Source organism: Alexandromys fortis, unplaced genomic scaffold (genome assembly GCF_014885135.2).
Source record: "Alexandromys fortis isolate MF-2015 unplaced genomic scaffold, M_Fortis_MF-2015_v1.1 scaffold_123, whole genome shotgun sequence".
Taxonomy (NCBI): Eukaryota; Metazoa; Chordata; class Mammalia; order Rodentia; family Cricetidae; genus Alexandromys; species Alexandromys fortis.
The window spans coordinates 4,777,942-4,799,736 of NW_026068003.1; the positions used below are offsets into that span (position 1 = coordinate 4,777,942).

The following is a 21,795-nucleotide window of genomic DNA, read 5'->3' on the forward strand; positions in this document are numbered from 1 at the left end:
GGCGTTTAAAAGAACAAAGCCATCTCTTGTTTCTTCATCTGAACAGGGAGGGAGAGAAAGCCCTTTCTAGCTCCTAAAACTTCTTAGTAAGTTTAAAGTCTTTCTGCCTGCTGTAACACTAGAATACATTATTTCTATTATTGCCTGACTTTTTTAAGCTAACAATTTTTTTTGGGGGACTGGCAAATATATTTTTAAGCAGTTTCAAAAGCTAAATTAAGCTTGATAATTACGTGTAAATTGAGACGTGAGCGGCAGTTCTATTTCAGCTCTGAAATCCATTCTAGACTTGCCAGTATTCTTAATACAACCTCTGAATTCTAGAAGACGCCGAGTGGAGGTGATTAAGGCATCTTTTCTTGCTTTGGAAGCTTCCATGGATTTATTTCATAGCTGCTTTTGTTTCTCTCTTTTTTAAAAAAAAATTAATCTTGCAGTCATTCTAATAATTCAACATAGCTTTTATTAATAGGAAAATATGTTACAAGCACCATTTGAAATCACACAAAGCACATTTCAGTCTACTCTGACCCGTAAATGTACTATTTCTTAAAGACTTATCAAATCCAAGTCTTTGAAAATGCATACACTGTAACAGATTTTTTAAAAACACGATGGAAAATATATACCACCCAGCTAAACACTCTCTGGATTTAGAATCGAGGCCTATATGTTTCTATTTCCATAGTGACTATTGCTGTGGAATCGACATGTTTTAATTTAGATATGAGATTATAAACATCATTTGGAGACAGAATTTATTTTCTTCCCTACAATTTCTGAACATTGATCAGTCTAAGTCCTGAGAAGGAGCAAATTCTGGAGCCAGATTGAGCAAATATTGGTTTAAGGGTCATTTACGATAAGAAAAAAAAAGGTCAATTGTGTTTGTTTATTCCTAGAAAGTTACAGATTTTTTTTTAAGCCTCAGAAATAACAGAATTTTCCTGAGGTCCCTAAGCAGTGCACCTCTAGGGTTAAGCTAACATCTGGCTGTCTGTGGAAGAAACATCAGGATAATTCAGAAGTAGAGATCCTCTTGGCTTCTTTTAAAATCTGTATTTCTTTAGAAAAAAATGGAAGTGAGACATTTCATGCATATTAAGTATGAACAAATGTAGTTAGAGTATAACTCATATTTAGGTCAAAGAGAAGTTAGCATCCCGAAGCTCTAATAAACTGGGGGGGGGGTGAGGTGGGGAGCATGTTTTCACATTTTACACTATTTTTCAATAAATTGTATTGAGCTCTGCTTCCCATAGGCTGGTGCCTGTCCCTGGAGGGAAAGGGGGACAAAGAGAAGGCAATCTCCTGAACCGGAAGGTCCTGGGGCTGCCACAGGAAGAAAATGGTTCTCTGCTGGCACTGGGGCTTCTCAAACATAGAAGCAGGCACGTGCCCAGTTCTCGGAAACTCGATAAATGTGGTGGAGTCATTGAACCCAGCTGGCACAGAGGCAGACACCGTTGACACCTTGTAACCTGCATTACCGCTGCACCTTCTGGCAGTTGTAGTTCTCAGGTGGGGCATAGGAGAGAGGATCTTAAGTTTGAGGCTAGCCTGGACTACACAGCAGAACCCTGTACACACACACACATACACACACGCGTGTATATATATATATATATATATATATATATATGTATATTATATATATAAAAGAAAGACAAGAGCCCTATGCACCATCATAAGCCCTGAATTGCAGCTTTTGCTTTGGGTTCATAAGGTTGGAAAACGCAAATCAATTCAACCTCTCCAATTCTTTCTGAGTGCTTTATGATTTTCTTTCCTAAGAATGGAGACAAATCCAAGGCTTATACATACAGCTTAGGGCCTGCTAGAACTGGCCTACTTTGAGAAGTTGGCTCCTACGCCTGAGACAGAAGCCACGAATCCGAAGAGGAGGGAGACAGCAAGAGAAGACACTATTTTGTTATAGTGTTAGATTCCTCATAAGCATCAATCAAAGGCTACCACACCGCTCAGCTGCAGGTTTCTCAGGGGTAGGTTTCCTCTGAGAGTCCCCGGGCATCTACAGTGGATTAGAAGAGGGAAAGAGCCAAGAGATGAAGGTTCTGCCTCGCCAAAGATCTTCATGCCCTAATGAATTTTATATGTCAGTCTGATGCAGAGAGGGAGACATTAAGTAAAGCCACAGAGGCTGGAGGGGAGTATTTGTGGGAGGAAGAGGCGGAGGGAAAGGGAGAAAGACGATTCATTTGTTTTGTTTTGTACAGAAAGGTTCGGGTAGATGGGCAGGGGAAGCCTTTTCCAATCCCAGAGGGATCAGGATATAAGCAAACACCTAAAGGAAATGAGAAAGGGGGGCTAGAGGCAAGCATAGCTCACACAAAGGTTCGGAGGCAGGAACTTGCTTGCTACCAACGAGGCCAGAATAGTTAGTTGGAGTGGAGTGAAGGGAAGCAGGTAGGCAGACTCAGAAAAGGCCACACGGAGGGGTTGGGAAGGACTGTGTTAGGGACAGTAAGATGTTTGCTCTAGCACACTGGAGGGCTTTGAGCAGTGGAGTGGCGAGAGCCAATGCTTTCTAGCAAATATTTACCGAGCATCATATCCAAGGAGAAAAGAAGGAAAACAAAAAAAATAAAAGACCGAGTGAGAAGAATGCATGGGGAAGGTTTACATCCTGCAGGGAGTTTGGAGATGAAAGTAACGTTTGATAGGAACCTTAAAGACTGCAGAGAAGCTAAATGCAGAGCCAGAGGGCCGAGGGCGGGAGAGGGACGGGGGAACATCAGGCAGAAACAAAGGGATGAGGCTAGCTGCAAGGATCGAAGCCAACAGACAAGTCTCAGTGCAGATGAGGAGTAGGAGGAGGAAAGAGACTGGAGCCATAGGCTGGACACAAGCTAGGCTGCTAAGAAGTCTGAAATACGAAATTGGTGACCCAAGACCAAGAAAAAAAAAAAAAAAGCCAGTCATCAGAGAGGCATACAGATAAAAAAAAAAAAAAAAGCTTTCCTTTCAGAGGAAAACAAGCGTCACTGAAAGGAGACAGGACCAAATTCCATGTCTGTCCAGGTTGATGAGGAGAGAAGACATCACAAGGAGATGGACAGATCAAGATGTGGAGTCTGTCGAGTGGGCTTCAAATGCCTGCTTAGCCAGTCCCAGCTCAGGGCCAGCAGGAGCCTTTTGGGAGTCTCTGTTACCCCCCCCCCCCCCGAAACATGGCATGTGCCTGGCAGGTTGGGGAAAATAAAAATAGCATGTATCAAAGTCCATGCACATAGCGAATGTCAAGTAAACTATAATTATCACGATAAATATATGTTCTGCTCATTTCAGTTCCGACTCCTCGGTTGTGAGCAACGGACATGCACTAGCTCCACTTTGAACCTCGCGTGTCGTTTGTCACCCGTGGTTTGTTTTCTGAAGAAGAGAAATGTTGCCTTATTCATATCTTAGAATTATCGAGTGTCTACAAGATGTCAGGCATAGGACTTGGCACTTGATACTCTAATGACAACATAGCTTTACATAGCATGTGATGCCTGGCACATTCTTGGGGGCAAATTAAGAAGGAACAAGGATGTATATGACCTATGATACCATAAAGAAAATGAAAGGAAGCCATGGGCCATGATGGGGGCAGAGAAGAACCAAGGAAATCCAACACAGCTGGTAAGTGGGAGAAATAGAGGTTGAGTCTCTCCAAAGACCTTTAAAAGCCAAATCTGGGCCAAGGGCAGCTCAACTGTGGTACTCCACTCCTCCAGTTTGAGGAGAGTCTTTTCTACAACAGGTACATTCCCAAGTGGAGCAGGAGACAGCCACAAGAAGAAAGAGGAGGCGAGAGAAAGATGCTTAAGCAGAATGAATAAGATGGTACCTACAAACTATCCACAGTTAGCAGACTCAGTAGGAAATCAGGCACTAGCAGAGAACTCGGGGATCCAGGCATGGAAATTGGTGCTCATCTATCCAGTCACTGAGGAAGCCGAGGTAGGAGGATCTGGAGCTCAAAGTCTGCCTGGGTTACATATTGCAAAATATCTTATTTTAAGAAACAAGACAAAACACACAAACAAACAAAAACCTCACGGGAAATGAAGAACTCCCAAATGTCTCCTCAGTTGCAGACGGGACACGTGAGCAGTTATTTTTCTGAGGTGGAACCTTCACCACTGACATCCAAGGCTATCTCCCTTCCCATCCCCCACCATCTACCCAGAAGGCATGCCATGTGAGGGCTGTATGCTCAAAGCCACTTGTGAGTTCTTCAAGCTCCCCTCCTGGGATGTCACTGCAAACATCCGGGACATCCTTTCCTCACAGTATTATTTTGCAAGAGCCAGCCAGAAGCCTTATGTCAATTTTACAGATTTGAAAGAAAACCATAGAGACTCTGTGTATCTTCTCCACCTAATCCTAGACCTACAATTGAAATCCCATGTTTGCTCTGTCTCGCTCGGAGCAGCCAGCTCCGCTCCTGCTCTCATCCCTAGAGAAACCCCACACACTTTCTATAGACGTGATAGATACGAGAAATTTATCTGGGAGAAAAGTGCGATCAAGAGGAAGAGTCTACTGAAGCCCTGCGTTTTTGTGAGTCATCCACCATCATGAGGCAACTTCAGCTTCCTGCATCTTCCCCCTGGAAACTGTGCTAGTGCTGAACGCTGAACTTCACAGCACCTCCCAGCTGTCATGGCACACCCCAGCTGGTGCTAACCTGTAAGAGTGGATCCTGTACGCGAAGGTTCACGACACGGCCTGAAGAGGAGCGAGCACACTTCACAAGGCTCAAGGCTGAAGAAGTAACTGGAATGAAACTCTGAAAGAAGGCCGATTCAAGAAGCCATTTGGCTTATTTTCCAGTGGCTCTTGAAAAACGACAGGACAATAGAGTGTATATTATTTTTGCTTTAAAGTCTTATCTATCAGGAATTTCAATGTTTGTGGAAGTATATCTTTTTTTTTCTTTGATAACCCCTTTAGCTAGAATGTTTCTCCTTGATTCCCTATTTGAAGAAGGACGCTTAAGAGAAATTCGACACTAGCTCAGAATTAAGAAATAGATGGTTATTTAGGGGTAGACTCACAAATCAGAATCCTCTGCTGGAACGGAGATCAGAAACCAGATCCCCAAAGGAGAAAAGAGGCTGGACGTATGCTTTACATGGGCATATATAGTATAAAAGGCCACGCCCCCGTGGGCAGTTAACTTGAAGGCTTTTGGTTGTATGATTTCCTACAGCACCTATTTGAGCGATAAACTTACTCAATGAGTGAGTTCTGAAGAGAACTACGGGGATGTGTTCCTGTAAAGCAAAAGGGTAAAGCTTCTCGCTCCAATTGTGTCCCCTTCAATAAACAAAACAAATAGTTACGCACAGAGGTGTGTGCATACAATCCCAGATATCCAAGAAGCTGAGGCAAGAAAGAACATTATGAGTTCAAGACCAGCCTGGGAAATTTAGCACAGCCTGGACAAATGAAAGTGAAAAGGCTGGGATTGTAGCTCAGGCACAAAGTGTGTTTTTTTGGACTATATAAGGCCCTGGATTCAATTCCTTGTGCAACCCACCCTCCTTTAAAAATATAAAATAAAACAAACAAAAGGCTTTTAGTACCAACCCTTGAAGTCAGACAGACCAGACAGACAGACTTTAAGCCATTTCAGGGTTTGATATCATTCAAATATTTCTAAAGTCTGTGCTAAGAGCACCCACACCCCACATTTTTATTTAACTATATTTAACAAAATGTCACTATACCACGGGAGTCCTGAATAGGAAAGGAATCACATTCTAAGAGGCCTTTCTATGCAAAAGATTTCTATCCAATCTCTCACTGGCCACCATTTCCCATCACTGTGTGCTGCCATTTTTAACCTCTCTCGTCTCTGCGACACCAACTCCCGCTTTTCCCACCTCTCCCAGATGACATTTTTGTTTTGTTCTTGGCTTTGGCGTTTGAAGCATGATCTTGCTAAGTAGACCAGGCTGGCCTCTAACTCATACCATGCCTCTATATTCTTATAAATGAGGGCTACGACCCCAAACTTACATTTTGCTTCTTGGAGGGGGGGGAACCTTCAGAGAAAGAGAACCCCATCCATAACCAAGAGTAAATTTTCAGGGCCTGTGGTTCCAGTTGGTCAGAAGGCCGACACAACTCCCCAAGGCTTACAGCCAGTTCGTGTCATATAGAGAACTCCAGGGCAGCTAGGGCTATATAAAGAGATCTCCTCCCAAATTCTCATTTTAGTGAGGGTTTTTATTACCGAGAAGAGACACCATGACCACGGCACCTCTGAAAAGGAAAGCATTTAATTGAGGGGAAGGCTTACAGTTTCAGAGGTCCTGTCCATTGTCATGGTGGAGAACATGGCAGCAGACAAGCAGATGTGGTGTTGTGGCTGAGAGTGCTATCTCTTGCAGGCCACAGGAAGTCAACTAAAGTTACACTGAGGGAAGCTTGAGCAAAAGAGACTTCAAAGCCTTTCCCCCACAGTGACACACTTCCTCCAACAAGGAAGCACCTCCTAACAGTGTGCTCCCTTTGGGGGTCAATTCCTTTCAAACTACCACACACACCCACAAAAGTCAAATACACACATGTAAGAAGCACAGGATATGTAGTCTCTACATCTACAAAGATCTCTAGACATGGTTCAGGTCAACAGAAGATAATGGGAGGGGGTGGGTGTGTGGGGTGTGTGTTGTATGAGTATGTGATGACGTATAAATGTAGGGTGTTGGGGGAGGGTGGGAGAGGTGTGTGTGTGTCAAAGGTGTGTGTAATAGCCATGTAATGCATACATGAAAGCATAAAGGTATATGTGCCCGAAAAAAAAAAAAAAAACACATGTAGAGGCCAAAGCAGAGCCCTGGGTGTCTTCCTCCATCACTCTTTGCTTTATTACCTTCCAATAAGGTCCCTCACTGTCTGAAAGGCTCAATATTTTGGCTAGGCTGGCAAAGGATGACAGCAAAGCCTGACTTTTTTATGTGGGTACCAAGGATTCAAACTCATAGCCTCTTGCTTGTTTGCCTACCTGTTGAACCATTTCCCCAACCCAAGACTGTGAGCCTAAGCTTTCTCTGTCCCATTTCAACAAACAATAGCAAGCAATGAATCACAGCGATTCGGATGACTGCTTCAAATCTTTCATTGCAAGGCACACACACACAAACACACACACACACACCCCAAATAGCTGTTCTGGAAAATTCAGCGGAATGGCATGAGGCTGCATGAGAGGACAAAGGGAAGGTGACAATTGCAGATTTGGAAGGGCAGCAAGTACAAGCGACGGGCTGCTCCATGTCTCCTTGGAATGTATAACCTTCACTTATTTGCAGCTGATCGCTCTACTCAAGGGCTCAATTCTGAGAAAGCATTGAGCTGACCTAGTCAGAGTCTCGCGTCTATCCCCAGCCCACGAGAAAGGAATAAGAGGGCTTTGGCACCCAGTGACACTGCCCTGTGCTGAGTGAGAAGGGCAATCAAGCAAAACCAGCATGCTCACAAGCCAGAAGAAAGGCGGGTGGAGGCTGGACGGGCAAACACAAACAATGGAGCCATCCTGACCGCCACGGAACTCAGACACTCTATAAGCCAGCACAAGGAGCTTGTGTCACACACCGTTCACCCCACCGTCCCCCTCCCCTGACACGGTGGCTAGGTCTCTGACTTCTGCGACTGCAGGAAGTGTGAGAGAAAGAGCGGTATCCTGGAAAGCTCTCACCCAAAAGTCTGTTAAGAGTCTCAAGTTCCTAAGACAAGCAACCACCTTCTTGTGGGAAATATGGCCTACCCAATATAACTGTTAAATAGTCACATTTAAGTCAAGGATGTGTTGCTTCGGTGATTCCATCTGGAGACTTGGCTGGGAAACGCATGGTTGGAAAACATGGCAGCAATATCTCTTTCTATAACATTTTTCACTTTGATCAATTACCATTCCACTTGATAGGAAAATCGTATGTGGGTCAAAGGCCTGCGCCACCAGCTGCCCAGGGGGTTCGTTGCTTTCTGTTGGAGTCCCTTAGAAAAAATCCTTCTCTGGGTTCCAAGAAAATTTAAGTTGGACCAATCAATGGGCAAGTTGGGCTGTGGGGGGAGGGAGAGTTGCTTCCAAAATTAAATGTAAGTGGGTCAATTTGAGGGGACAACTGGAAGTTGGTCTGATGCGTCTTAGCTCTTGCGTGCACTCGAAACTTTAACTGCGCGAGAATAGAAGGTACCACCTATTTCAAATAGCCTTCCCCAGGGCACATCCCATCTAACCACCACATTTTCGCCCCCCACCCCATACTGCATTCTGAAATAATTTCACATTTCCTGGTTTACCACCCATCTCCCGCCATTAGGACGATAATCCCCAAGATCGAAATCAGTCTTGTTCACAAAAAATAGGTCTTTGCTTTCTGGCTGAATTCCTCCAGGGTGGCTGCTTTTAAGACTGGCCTGGGTAGCCATCCAACTCCTAGGAAGGAAGGAAAACCGGGTATGGTGGCGCACTCACCATCCTAACACGCAGGCAGGCATACATAGCCAGTTCTGGGTCAGTCGGGGCTGCATAGCAGGATCCTGGGTCAGTAGTAACAGCAGAAATGTTTACCTCAGTGCTGTCTGCTCCCATCAGCATTAGCATAGAGTGGTCAGCCCAGTGGATGAAGATCCGCCCTTGTTCTTATAGCCCTTTATTTGCTAGAGAACACTGAAGTCCTACTTGCTTCAGTGACCAAGTTTCCCCATCTCTGGGTCATAATAATAGCAGCCTTGACGTGTAGGGAGAGTAAGAGCTACCATTTATTCGCCAGCCGTATGCAGGGCACTTTCCACATTTTGTGGCATTCCAATCATATGGCCGTCTGAAGAGTAAATGGTGTAAAGACAAAGCAACCAGGTCTTTGGAATGTTCAGAAAAGTCACCCACAGCTGGTATCACAAGGAGCTGATGAGTGTTGAAATCAACTGATCTGTAGAAGCCCACAGCTCAGGGCATTGTACCTTAGCGACACCCCTGTCCCTGGAAACAGTTAGGCTGTGTAGCCAGGCCACAGTTAGTAGGGTACATCCCTTGGCTTCATCTCTAGCTCCAGAAGACCACACCTTAAGACATTCAAGGAATTCTTTTTGTTTTTGGTTTTTTGAGACAGGGTTTCTCTGTAGCTTTAGAGCCTGCCCTGGAACTAGCTCTTGTAGACCAGGCTGGCCTTGAACTCATGGAGATCCACCTGCCTCTGCCTCCCAAGTGCTGAGATTAAAGGCTTATGCCACCACTGCCCAGCTTCATGAAATCTTAAAATACAAACCAGTCACTCCCTCGGAAGACTCCAATGGTCTCAGTGTCTGTGTCTGCGAGGGAGGAGTCGACGTCTGAGAGGTCCTCAGGCTTTCTGCTTTGGTCGGTGTTGCCCATACCCACTTTGCACAATAGAAACCTAAGTCTTAGGACAAACAAGCCTCTAACTCAATCCCAGGCATTCAGACAATTGGGCTTCACTGTCCGATCAACTGATATCAAGCTCCGTACACACAGAGGCACTTAGATACAAAGAACTTGGGGCCTTCTTGGCTCAGGGCTTTCCCTCTGTCTGCCTGAGGTTTCCTGTTTATTTATTTTGTTTTGTTTGTTTTATCTCCATTTCTCCGGAGCTAACACCTGTTTCTCTTTAACATCTCAGGAACAGCCCCCCCCCCCCAGAAAGACATATTGGTCTTCCCTATTTTCTCAGGGCTCTTAGGGCGTAGAGACACTATTTAAAGTAAATACTTGAGAAGTCTACAGTAAGCCCATTCAGTCACACAAGGGGCAGACCGGGTGCAGCAAAAGATTTTGATTACCTGGCTCTCCTCTCCTAGTACTCTTAATTCAGGAAGATCTTCCCTAACAACGTAGCGAACAGGCCGACACCGGCACTGCAGACCACGTTCAACCGAAGGAGAAAGTCTCTGCTGTGGCAGAAGTCCTGGATGGGACTCTCACGGGCCCCCTCTGAGCCCCTACTCAGGCCTGAGCCAGACCTGTGGGCTGCGGTGCTCTGATTGGCCAAGCCTGGGTCACATGCCAAGCGTGGACGGATGGAATAGCTCCCACCTTAACCATATGGACTGAGAGTGGGGGAGGGGTGACTTCTCCAAAGGAAATGTTGGATGTTGTTACCAGACGGGAGGATGATGCTCAGCAGGCAAAAATAACAGATGCCCACTACACATACCAACCCAGACTGGATTCAATGCCCAATTTCGTCTTCATAACCACGTATTGGGTGGAGATTTTTGTTGCGTACGTTTTTCTCCTCTACTAAAAGCTAAACTCCTCCAGGGCAGAGACCAAAGCCTCTTCTTTATAAATCTAGAACCCAGCACAAACTTGAAGCCCGAGAAGCAGTCAAGCCTTATTTACTGAATGGATGATCCAATGTATTCATTTAACAGGAGCTGTTGTTGGGATCTCATCTTTTGGTGGGAGGCGGGAGAAAGGGCACAGACGCTAAGTCACTGTTTTTCAAAGTGGAGTCTGTGAAGCCTCCTGCGCCACCACAGAATTGCCCGAGCTACAAGGCAGATGCCTGGGCCACAAGCAGCAAGGGCTTACTGGGCATCTCAGTTAAAAAAAAAAAAAAAAAAAAAGTGGCAAGTTTAGAAAAACAAAACAAAACAAAAAAAACAAAAACAAAACTTTGGGATTCTTATGTACATTTGTGTTAGAACCATGGCACCATATGGGAGTAAACTTTGTCTCCATTGTGCTCTGGTTATGTGAACTAAAGAGGGGGAGACATACATGAACTAAAGAGGGTTGCATACATGTTCAGCTCCTCCGCTTGCCGCCCTTCAATGCGGAGTATGGGGATACCCTTGAGTGGTAGGGCATGCACTTAGCATGCCCAAGGCCCTGCATACGATCTTCAGAAATAAATTAGTTGATAAATAAACAACAGACCACAAAAGCTACTATGTCTAGTGAGGCGTCAGCACAATGACCCAGGGTGGTTTCCTTATAAAATGTTGGGGTTTTACCATTCGAGTCTTTTCTAGTAGTTGACTCTAGGATGCCTGGCATGCACTTGTCGGATGCTGTTCTGGAGATCCCATTGTGTGTTTACTCCTTTCATCTTACCATAGGCTTGGGAGGCAGGTATCCTAACATGTCTATTTGAAATTCTGCACCATACGTATTTGTTTCGTGTGTGCACACATGCTCATATGTACTGGGGTGTGTAGGAAAAGGTCAGAAGACAGCTGGGAGGATTCGGTTCTCTCTTCCCACAGTGCAGGTTCCAGGGATCAAGCTCAGGCCATTGGAGTTGACAGCCCTCAATGTGCCCATTTTGTAGATCCAAAAACAGATAAGAGTCAAAGTCAGGTTGTGCAGCCGGGGCAGGTTTTGAACTCAGTTACTTCGATGTTAGTTCCAAGGCTCCTAATTTCTCCTTAGAAATAATAGTCTGTCGCCCTCTAAGAAGTTCCCTAACCATCCGGAGCCGCAGTAAAGAAAACTCTTTGAATACAAAAACCTCCAAATAAGACCTCTGATTAAAAAGGTTTAGAGATGGGGAAAATGCAAGGGCCATTGGTCAGATCTGTATCTCAGAGAAAAAGAGCACTGTTTACCAGAAAGTTGGTCTGGCTGCAGCGGCGAGCCCCCTGTCTTCTGCTGCTCCTAGCATACTTCTCTAGGTTCTGTAACACCTCTGGGCTTTGAGAACCAGGAGTCCTCTTTAATCTTAGATGACTGTTTTTATTTTGAATTGCTGTATTTCTTTTTCCTTTCTTACTTCTAGACACCAAGGCATTTCTCTCCGTGAATCATGAGCAAAGCCCGAGGTGCAAGCCAAGCCCTCAGAAATGTGATCGCTGTTACCAAGGATCTGAAGCAAAGTAACAAACCTAGATTCAAGATCAAAACGCTGTACTCTAGTATCTGGGATGGCACCTATCCTAATCAGAAATGGTAAGCACGGGGGTTTTGCTCTGGTTGCTGGGCCATGCTGAGAACCCCTTCTCACCTGTGATTTTATTCTGGCTCTGAGGGATACTATGTTAAAGAACCTTCAAACATTCCTGTTCCAAGGAGTGCCTGGAGGTTTATGTTAGTGAACATGTATCCTGCCTCATGCAGACATAGACCCTTGACCTACTCTGTTCATCTAAGGACACATTAAAATAAGACAATTTCTTAAGCCTGAACGAAGATGAGGTGAGTTTTAAACACTTCACAACCTATTCGACAAAGCCAAGCGTGAGGAAAGTCTTCCTTTTCTTGTTGCCTCTTCCCCATGCAGAATTGGGAAGCCTGTCAGTAGGACTGAGATTTCTGAATGGCTGTGAGGAGAAAGGCTAGTGGACCACCTTGAGGAGGAGGAAGGTAATGGATGGATGGGACCCCCAGAGGCCAAGTGGGACCATCAAGAGGGAGGTAAATGTCAGGAGCTAATTATCAAATTAAAGGAACCTTGGGAGGTACCCCTCCTACGTGGGTCTGCTACAGTCTTTCTCCCGGAAGGAATAGTCAGCGGGTGGGGGATGGGCAGCGAGCGGTTCAGCGCAGCACCTGCAAAGGTCCGGCTGGCCAGCGGGGTAGGGAGGCTATCCTCCTAGGAGAGCCTCCTTTCCCCCTAATTTCTTAACTCTTGGCCTGTTGAGTTCCTCAGACAGTCTGTCCACTGTCCAGCAAGGGGCCTGGCCATGGCTCCCTTTTCTTGAGCTCCGTACTTTCATCCAGTTTTGAGCAGCCCCGTTTCAGATTGGCCTTTTTATGTTTGATATAAAGAATAGTTGTTGGCCAATTTCATCTTTTCATCGCTGTTCTCTAGGCCGGAATCCAAGCGGCTTGTCAGATGCTCATTAACTCCCCCTTTGGCTCTTTCTCGTGTGTCTCCTAAGCTCATTGTGCCAAGAACTAACGCTTTCTTTTACACGATTCTCTTTCTCTGCTCCATCAGGGAGACAAATTACTTTCCAAAAGGGATCGCCAGGGACGGTTTAATGAGAATTTCTTTGGGGCTAGGCATGGAACGCAATGTAGTTAGCATTCGGTGGACTTAATTGGACTTTTCTTTTCTGCCTCTTTTAAAAAAAAATCTGAAGCTATCCTGTTAATCTCTCATTTGTAATCAATTGTGTTGACTAAACAAAAGTCTAGGTCGTCTTTTCTTCCTGTCCCAGACAATCCTTTGTTGCCTCTAAATGCCTCGTTCTCGAGTGATCCTGGTTCTGTAGATGGGCCCGATTGTTGACAGTTCATTATTGCGCTTTTGTCCACTTAATCTTTCTTGCTGTGTTTTGCATGTGCATGCCTTAATGAGCTCCGTTGGCAATTAACATGTTTCTGGGAGCAAACTGGTTGCTCAGACGTTTGAGAGGGAAGTGCAGGGAAAAGGGCAACGCAGCTGCCTTGAGGTTGTTTATTTCCCAGCATTTTCTCAAGACTCCTGTACCCTCTTTGGCAGCACCCTCCTTTCTGCCCTCCCCTCCCCCAGCCCGTTTACCACCAGCGCACCTGACGTCTTACCGCTCTGGGGTCTGGCTCAGGCAGCCCTCTACCTTCCTGTGAGCCAAACAGCAATTTGGGGCCCCGTGTAAACCCACTTCTGCAGCCAAGGCAAGAGCATGCAGAGTGCCCCCCAAAATGTATCTGGATGCTGGCACTTCTCTGTGTGGCTCTTTGTGGAGAGGAACCTCTAACCCGCCTAAGGCAATAGGACTGTACAATCTGTTATGCACAAGGCTGTGGCTTTGGAAGAAGGCTTTTTTTTTTTTTTTTGAGTCTTGCTGGCAAGATTGCTGAAGTGTGAGCAGTCATGGACAGAACAAACATCTTGTAGGGGAAAAGATAATTGGAGTCTTTTTTGTGTCTATGACAGGATTCCCTTCCCCCGCAATTTGATTTTTTTTAAAGAAAATATTTTTTCTGGGTGGCCTCTTCAATTTAATCAAGGTTAAAATATTAATATGAAGTGGATAGCTACCTTGTTTAAATCATTTATTAATATTGAAAACTCCAAGTCATGCAAACAATTTAATATTAAGGAGGAAAAAAAATGAGAGGAAACAGAGCCAGTCACCCACCAATTCCGATGCGTAAAGCTAAGAAGGAGGCAGGCTAAGATGGTCACAGAGGAAGCCTGGTGCTGGCTGTGGAAGGTGTTTAGTAACTCGGGCAGTAGGCTCTTCTCTTCTGAGGTGAAGAATCTTTTTTTGGATTCCACACCCAAACAAACCTCTTCCACCAGGGAACGACGTCCAACTCGAGGAAGGCAGAACTCAGGCTAGGTTCAGAACAACTGTTTACCTACAATTATGTCAGATGTGAAACACCACCTAGTCAGGTGAACACCGCTGACAGAAGCTGGAACAAGCAAGAGAGACAACCTCAAGGGGCTTGGGGTGTGAGGGGAAACCGGGCAGGTTCACCTGTCATCCAAGGACCAAGCAGGAGGAAAACGCCTTCACTACCTGACTTGTAGATTCATTCCTTCTGAGTTTGCTAGGGAGAAAAACCAATAGCACTTCAATGTGGCCAAAACCTGAGAACACATTTCTCCAGTTTGCAAGATGAGAGATCCTTTTTTGAAAAGTTATGCCAGCAGAAGACTTGTTCAAGGTTCTGTCACTTGACGGTTGAAAAGCTAGCCTTCTGGATGGCATGCTCCCTCTTCCGTTTACCAGTTTTTCTTAAGAGGAGAACACTTGACCAGATTCCCACCTGCAAGCCAACTCCCCTTCACCCATCACATCCCACCCAGCATCTACCTCTGCATAAATATCTTCCCAAGGTATTTAAGAAGATATGTTTGACATGATAGGCTCTCCAAGCAGCATGTCCGAAAAGGGGCCTCTCAGAGGAGAACAGGAGGGGGAGGGAGAGGAGGAGAGAGAGGAAAAGGAGGAAGGAGGGGGGAAGGAAGAAGAGGAGAGGAGGGGGGGAAGGAGGAGGGAGGGGAGGAGGAAGAGAGAAAGGAGGGGGATGAGGAGGAAAAAGAGGAGGAAGAGGAGGTGAGGGATGAGGAGGGAAAGGGGGAGGAGAAAAGACTTTTGATGGAAATGACGGTTACAGAGCCCTGAGATGCCCGAACTAAGTGGCATGTAAGAGTGTCAAGCAAAGTTAATAAAAACACTTTGAGAATTATTGGAGGAGCTGACTTCTCAAATTCAAGAGGTCTTCAGGAGCCGAAGTTCATATTCTCTGTGGCCAAGTCCTCCTCACCCCCTCGGGGGTTTCCTGGGATTTATAGAACGCATAGAGAGTTCAAAGTTAAATCTGCCTGCTCCTGTGGGTCCCGATCTCTACTCCAGGAACTGCAGCCAGAACAAGATAGCATTTAAATTCCCTCTGGCTTCCTCGTCCCCCTCCCCTGGCTGTGTCTTCCCAGACTTGCGGGAGGAGGAAGGGGAGGAATACAAAAAAACGAGGACGCTCTCCTTTCAGGAAATGGAATTCTAATGTACGCGTTCCTATTTCTGAATCGGAGGTACTAAAAATACCCCTGCGACAGCCTGAGGAAGCTGTCGCTGTCCTCTGTGCAAACAAAATCGACAATTCTCCTCAGCGCAATGGGTCTTCGGGTTGGGACAGAAGGGTTGGCTGTGACCACCATAGATCTTCCACCCCGGCCAGGAGCTTCTCCAGGCCACAATCCCGAGACTGCTTTCCATCAATGAAAACTGAAGGAAGCGATGGTCTCTTAGAAGCCCGGACTTTGGATCCCTGCCCTACCTCGCCTCAGAACCCTGGGCATGTCATTTAGATGGTCTCTGCCTCTATTTCTTTCTCTGTAGAGTGGGAATAATCACACCACACACCACACACACACACACACACACACACACACACACACACACACACACCAGTTTGCAGATTGTTGCTAAAGCTGCATGAAGGTGTTGAATGCCTAGCTGAGAAAGAAAGCCCTGGAAATAAGAGGATTTATTTCTCTCTCTCCCTCCTGGTGGAAGTCACTGGCATGCTCAGTAATGCGTGCCTACTGTATACAACGCGTTGGGCTAACCTTGACTCGTTACTGTCAGAGTTACCTGGGATTGCCTTTTGCAGTAACCATCCTTCCCTCCAAACAGCCGCCACCGCGGTGGAAATCCGGGTGGGGTCAGCACTCAGCAGTTCTCGCCCCCTCAACTCGGAGGCTGCATGGAAGAGCACTCCCGGCCCCGCGCCGCGTTTCCTCTGGTGTAGAACAACGTTCCAAAAGACGTGGGCTGAATCACCGCACCGATATTAAAAGTGTGGAGGGGAGTGAGGATGGAGGGAGGAGGCTAGGCGCGACGCGCCAGTAATCCGAGCTCTTGATTATCTAGATTCGGATCAAACGGGGCGGCGGCGGCCGGCCCCCTCCTGGGAATGATTAGATGATTAATGTAATGCTGTTTGAAGGGTCTCTGTTTTCTCTCTTAATTTGGGTCATTACTTAGAAAGCAAGCGTGAGATCATTTCATCAGTGTGCATGGCGGCAGAGATAGCTATTGAGGAAGTGGGCTAACTGCGTGGTAATCAGGACCGGGGTGGACACGGCGGCCAGCTCCGGGAGCTGGGCGCGCCCTCCCGCGGCAGGGGGCCGCGTGCGTAGCTTGGAACTAGCCGGGGACGGCGGAGTTCTAGCAAGGGACACCGCTAGCTCGCCCAAGACTGGACCGCCTCTAGCAACAGTCAGAGAGGAGGCTTGGATAGTGGTTGCGCTCCTCAAGCCCTGGCCTTTTTCCTGCTTTGCATGCTACTGAGTTCCGGGATACCCAACTACCATTCCCCGGCATCCAGACACATTTAACCCTTAAATATTCCTTTTCTCACCCAAATAAGAATCCCAAGTATCTGCTCGGGCACCAAATAAAACCTTGGGCTCTCGATGGAGCCGGATGGAAGTCTTTCGGCCCATGCTCCTGGGTGTTTTAATATAACAGCATACCAGGAGTACGGGTTTAGCCTTAGCTTGGCCCCGGTGTCTCAAGGAAGTCACATTTGGGAAAGGAAAAGCTGTAAATGGCTACTTCCACCTCCTTCTTTTGATTTGTTGATCTGACTTCGTGGCGAGGGGGTGGGGAAAAGAAAACGCGCACTAATCGTTCTGTTTATTGAGTCATATATGTGTAATAATCCGTGTTCGCTTGTACAGGAAAGATTACAAGGTTGTGTGAAGATGGCCGAGGGCATCACGCTCTTCTAGGCGCTCGCGGTGACAGGCCGGGATTAAAACCCGGCTGCCTGAGGAGAAGCCAAGGCCTGGAATTAAATAGGTTTCAGCGCACTGGATTTAAATACTTTTCCTGAATGTACAAAGGTGGGAACCACGCGTTTGTTGCTGATCATCGAGGACACGTTTAACTTTCCCCCCAAATATGCTGGTTTCGATAAATAGATTTTAGCCTCTCTGCTATAGTTTTTTTCCTTTTAATTTTAGAAATAAGTTTATACGTGTGATTTGCTTGGGTTGGTACAGGGCAGGAAGGAAAAGCAAGGCAGTAGCTCTCAGCTCTGAACTGTCCTGGTCAGGTCCTTTGCAGAGGGGGCAGTGGCGGGACCCACGCTGTCATGGAGTTTCCGCACGTGTTTCTTTAAGTCAAAGTTTCTGCAAAAGCCTTTGCCGCAAGTGGCGCACGTGAAAGGCTTCTTGTCGTTGTGGGTGTGCATGTGGAAGGTCAGGTTGTAGACCTGGTGGAAGGCCTTGTTGCAGATGGTGCATTTGTACTGCTTCTCGCCGCTGTGGGTGAGCTTGTGGTTCTTGTAGTTCCCTACAGGAGAGCGAAAACCAAAACAAAAAAGGAGAGGGTTGTCGTGGAAGGAGTCGTTCCCGCCTGGGTACAACTCCCACCCCTTGCTCCCTGCAGAGGCTCTGAAGGCGCTGCTTGACTAGGCGGGCGCGACCTCTCCGAACTAAGAAGTTGTCAAACTTTGTCTGCGTCAAGGCCGAGGAGCTCCTGAAAGGGTGGTGGGCTCTTACCCAGCCGCCCCGAGTCTCTACCCTGCTCAACCCAGAGGCCCACGAGGTGTCCCTCCTGCCGAGCTCTGCAGCCTGGGAAACTTTTGTGCAGCCTAAAGAGGCAGCAGCGGGTTCTTCCAGCTGATACCTCGCTCCAAGAAATCCGCACTAACCTAGGATCTGTAACGCAGTTCCTAGTCCCCTCCACCCCCAAATCCCACTTACTATCTGAAGACCTAAAAGTATCTTGGGAATTGGGTAGATTCCCGGTTCTGGGAGCACTGGTGACCTCACCCACCCCTTTTTAAGTTGTTCGCAGGAGGAAGATGCTGCTTAGATTTTATGTTTTTTTTTTTTTTTTGAAAGGGAAGTTCTTCTTACAAAGGGAACCTCATTGAAAAGCAATACTCTCTGCATTTTCTACTTGTTTCCTTTTGCCTCGTTCCTTAATTTCCAGCTTCAAAATTCAGCCCCTTTCCCCCATGAGTTAAGTCTTAATCCATTGAAGTCTCCTAACCGAGCCCGGAGAGCGTCTACCTATATCCGGCACAACCCGATTCCAAAGAATTGCGGCGCCCCAGCCTGGGGCTTTTGTGCTGCCTCTACCCACCCACTTCTCTCTCGGCCCCCCTTCCCATCCCCGCCCCTGCGACCCTCTCAGCCCTCGAGATGAGATGAAGGAGTGTCTAGCTAAGTACCTTACCTTTTTGGTGAAAGCCTTTGCCGCAAAATTCGCAGACGAAGGGTTTGTAGCCTGCGTGGATGCGGATGTGCGTGTTGAGCGTGGAGCTGCGATTGAAGGCTTTGCCGCATTGGTTACACTTATGTGGTTTTTCCTGCGGAGAGGGGCGTGCGTACAGTAAGGCCGAGACGTTGGCAATACCTCGAAGGGACACAGCAGCCCCCCCACCAAGGGTAAGGAGAATCCAGCATCCAGAGCTCAAACTAGGGCAGAGGGTGCACGCCGAGCCGGGCCTGACCTTGGGGCCACGTACCTGGGTGTGGATGATTTTGTGCCTGCAGAGAGTGCTAGCCTGGCGGAAGCCTTTGCCACAGACTTTACACACAAACGGTCTGGCTCCGGTGTGGACAGGCATGTGGCGGGTGAGGTTATAGTGAGCATTAAACACCTACAGAAGGACGAAAGCGGAACTTGTGTTGAGTCTACCAAGGGCCCAGGATTAGCTCTGGAGGCCACAATTTACCTCCCCCCAACCAACCTCCCCATCCGAAGCGCGAGTCCTTTTGTCAACTGTGTGACGACTGACAACAACCCCATTTTTCAGGATAGGAAACTGAGGCTCAACTAGGTATCCAATGGAGTACGCAGCTATTGGGGAACTCCTGAGCTTGAGAAAGGGATGTAGAAGGCCGCCCCAGAAAGCATGTGGCTGCTAGCTCCCTCCCGCAAGAACCTTAGGCCTCACCTTGCCGCATACTTCACAGGTGAAGTTTTTGGGTTTGCTGTCAGCTGAGCCCCCCGGTAGTTTGCTGTGGCTCTTGACTCCCCCTCGATCAGCGGTCAAGGCCGAGTTCTCCTTCAGCACCTGCTCCAGCGGCGCAGGCAAGCGTTCCTTATGGGGATAGGGAGCTGGATGGGGGAACTTGTCCGCAGTCAGGCTGGCCAGTTTGGCGTTCTCCAGCAGAAAAAGCTTGGGATGAGCAGCCAGTGAAGTGGGGGCCTGTGCGTTGAGGAGACCGGATGGGAAAAGGTGGCTGCCGAGGAGCTCCGAGGGTGGATAAGCAGTGGAGTCCAGGTAGTTGAAGTAGTAGAGCGAGCCACTGGCCGGTAACCCCACAGCCTGGTTGATGACCTGCGGCTTGATGACCCTGCCGGCCGGCAGCGCAGACGGCGCAAGGCCCAGTTCGGCCTTGCAGCACACGCCACAGTTGGTTTTGCACAAGCCGCTGGCGCCGCACACTGGGGCCCCCCCGCCGCTGCCTCCTCCTCCACCGCCGCCCGCCCGGAGGCTGCTTTTCCAGAACTCCGAGTAACTGAGCAGCGTCTTGGACGGCACCTCGTAGCCTAGAGGCTGGAGGGGTATCATACACGGCAGTGGCGAGCAGAGGTTGAGCAGTTTCTTGCTCTGGCTGCTGTCTGCCTCTAGTGCAGCAGGCCGGGGCTCAAAAGGCGCTCGGGGCTCGGACGTCTTAGCCATGATGCGCTCGATGGAGAAGGCTAGTGTTTTAGAAGTGGCTGGTGACGCTCCAGCGCGCGGGCAGGCCGGGGGCACCATGGTCTCCAGGGAAGCTGAGCTGGCCATGGCGCGCGAGGCTGAGCCAGGCTGGGCCAGGGCACAGCCTCTCTCCTCTAAGTCTGCATTCCGGAAAAGGCAGGGGGGAAACCGCAATTTAATAAGCACCTAGTCGGCCCGGGTCACCCATTTGCATTCAAATGAACAGAGGCAGAACAAAGTGCACCCAAGGGTACCAAATTGCCGCCCATTAACCCGGCGCGCAAAGGAGCCCACCAGTCCTTGCCCTGGGACTATGAAAGGGGGAAGAAGGGGGAGGCTGTACAAAGGAAAGAAGAGGGGGTAGAAGAAAGGAGTCTCAAAATAACACTCCCCAACCCTTCCCTGGACCCAGGCCTCTGCCACGCGTGCTGGGAGCTGGGCACTGAAAGGGCAAAGTTAAAGAGGACCGGGAGAGCCACCTCGCTTTTACCTCTTTCCCCCACCTCCAAGGAGATGCGTTCCGAGCCATGCAGCGTGTCTCTTCTGTCACATTTTGATGGCAAACATCTTCCCCTCCGCGTGAGATCACTGTCTTTTACATTCAGCTGACATCACATGAAGTCACTTGAAGTGGAATGACATGGGCGGCGGCGCGACTCCCGTTGAGGACCCTGCGTTCCCCCGCGCCTGCCGGCCGCCGCCACCGCCCCTCAAACTTTAAAGGAGGCAACTGGCGCCCGCGCTCCCTTCGGGAAAGTGCGAGCGGTTTGCGAATCGGGAAGGAGGGAAGAGAGGGAGGGGGAGGGGGAAGAATCGTGATGGTTTTGCCGGTGGAAGGAGGTGGGGGGAGCCCAAACCCAAACCTAGGCAGAGTTCCTTGCGTGATTCACAACTTTGGGGGGCCTACAGGTTTAGGGTACGCGGGGAAGGCGGGGTGTCCCGGACACACTACCTCAAAGGGCCCCTGAGTGTCCGTCTAATCACCGAAGTATCCCTTAGCCCTGCACAGCCGAGCTGGGCACCGTGCTAATAAACTGCCATTTACCTACGGAGCCGGCGCCAGCCCCGAACACGCGCAAATGATAATTACCTCATTAGGATGTGGCGCATGGACGCGGGCGTCGCGTTTGGAGGGGGGAACTTGTTAATGGGGAAATATTAATTTATGCAAAAACAACGAGCTCGCCTTGGCTGGCGTCGGAGGTCGAGAGGGAGCTCCCTGCAGCCTAAGGACGACCTCGAAGAGTCCGGAAGGGCAAGGCTGCGCGCCGGGATCCCGGGGACCTGGGGAAGGGTGGGTGCGCCTGAAGCCTTCTGGCCCGTTGCTTGCCTAGGGCTGGGGGAGTCTTGCCTCGAGACCCCTAGGGCTGTTTGCGAAGCTAATCGATCCGAATTGCTGATTTGTGATCGGGTTTGCTAGGCAAAGTCGGGCTCTGAGCCTGGTTTAGGGCTGCGTGCGGGGAGGATTCGGAGGGCAGCTCTCCCGCTGTTGGTACTTACTGTTTGTATAATTGAGAAGGTCCAATCTCCACCTGTTTAAGGAGCAGATTGAAACAGCAGAACCTCCCCTGGATCCTATTAAAACGTTTTTCCTCCTAAGGCCATTCAGTCGAACCAATTTTCCGAAGTGATTCATAGAGCTGAATTCTGCCAAGGCAGCTCTTTCACTTTTAGCCACTAAAGCACCGCGTGGAACCGGGTTTTGT

General features: G+C 48.3%; 1 protein-coding gene across 1 annotated transcript; it reads right to left on the minus strand.

Annotated features, from left to right (window-relative positions):
• Positions 1-17,461: 17,461 nt before the first annotated feature.
• Positions 17,462-20,176, minus strand: Fezf2 (FEZ family zinc finger 2). Its single transcript, XM_050161176.1, has 4 exons — positions 19,340-20,176; positions 18,908-19,042; positions 18,616-18,748; positions 17,462-17,724 (listed from the first exon to the last, which is right to left on the minus strand). Exons 1-4 carry the CDS (start codon positions 20,174-20,176, stop codon positions 17,462-17,464), a joined length of 1,368 nt encoding a protein of 455 aa, XP_050017133.1.
• Positions 20,177-21,795: the final 1,619 nt, after the last annotated feature.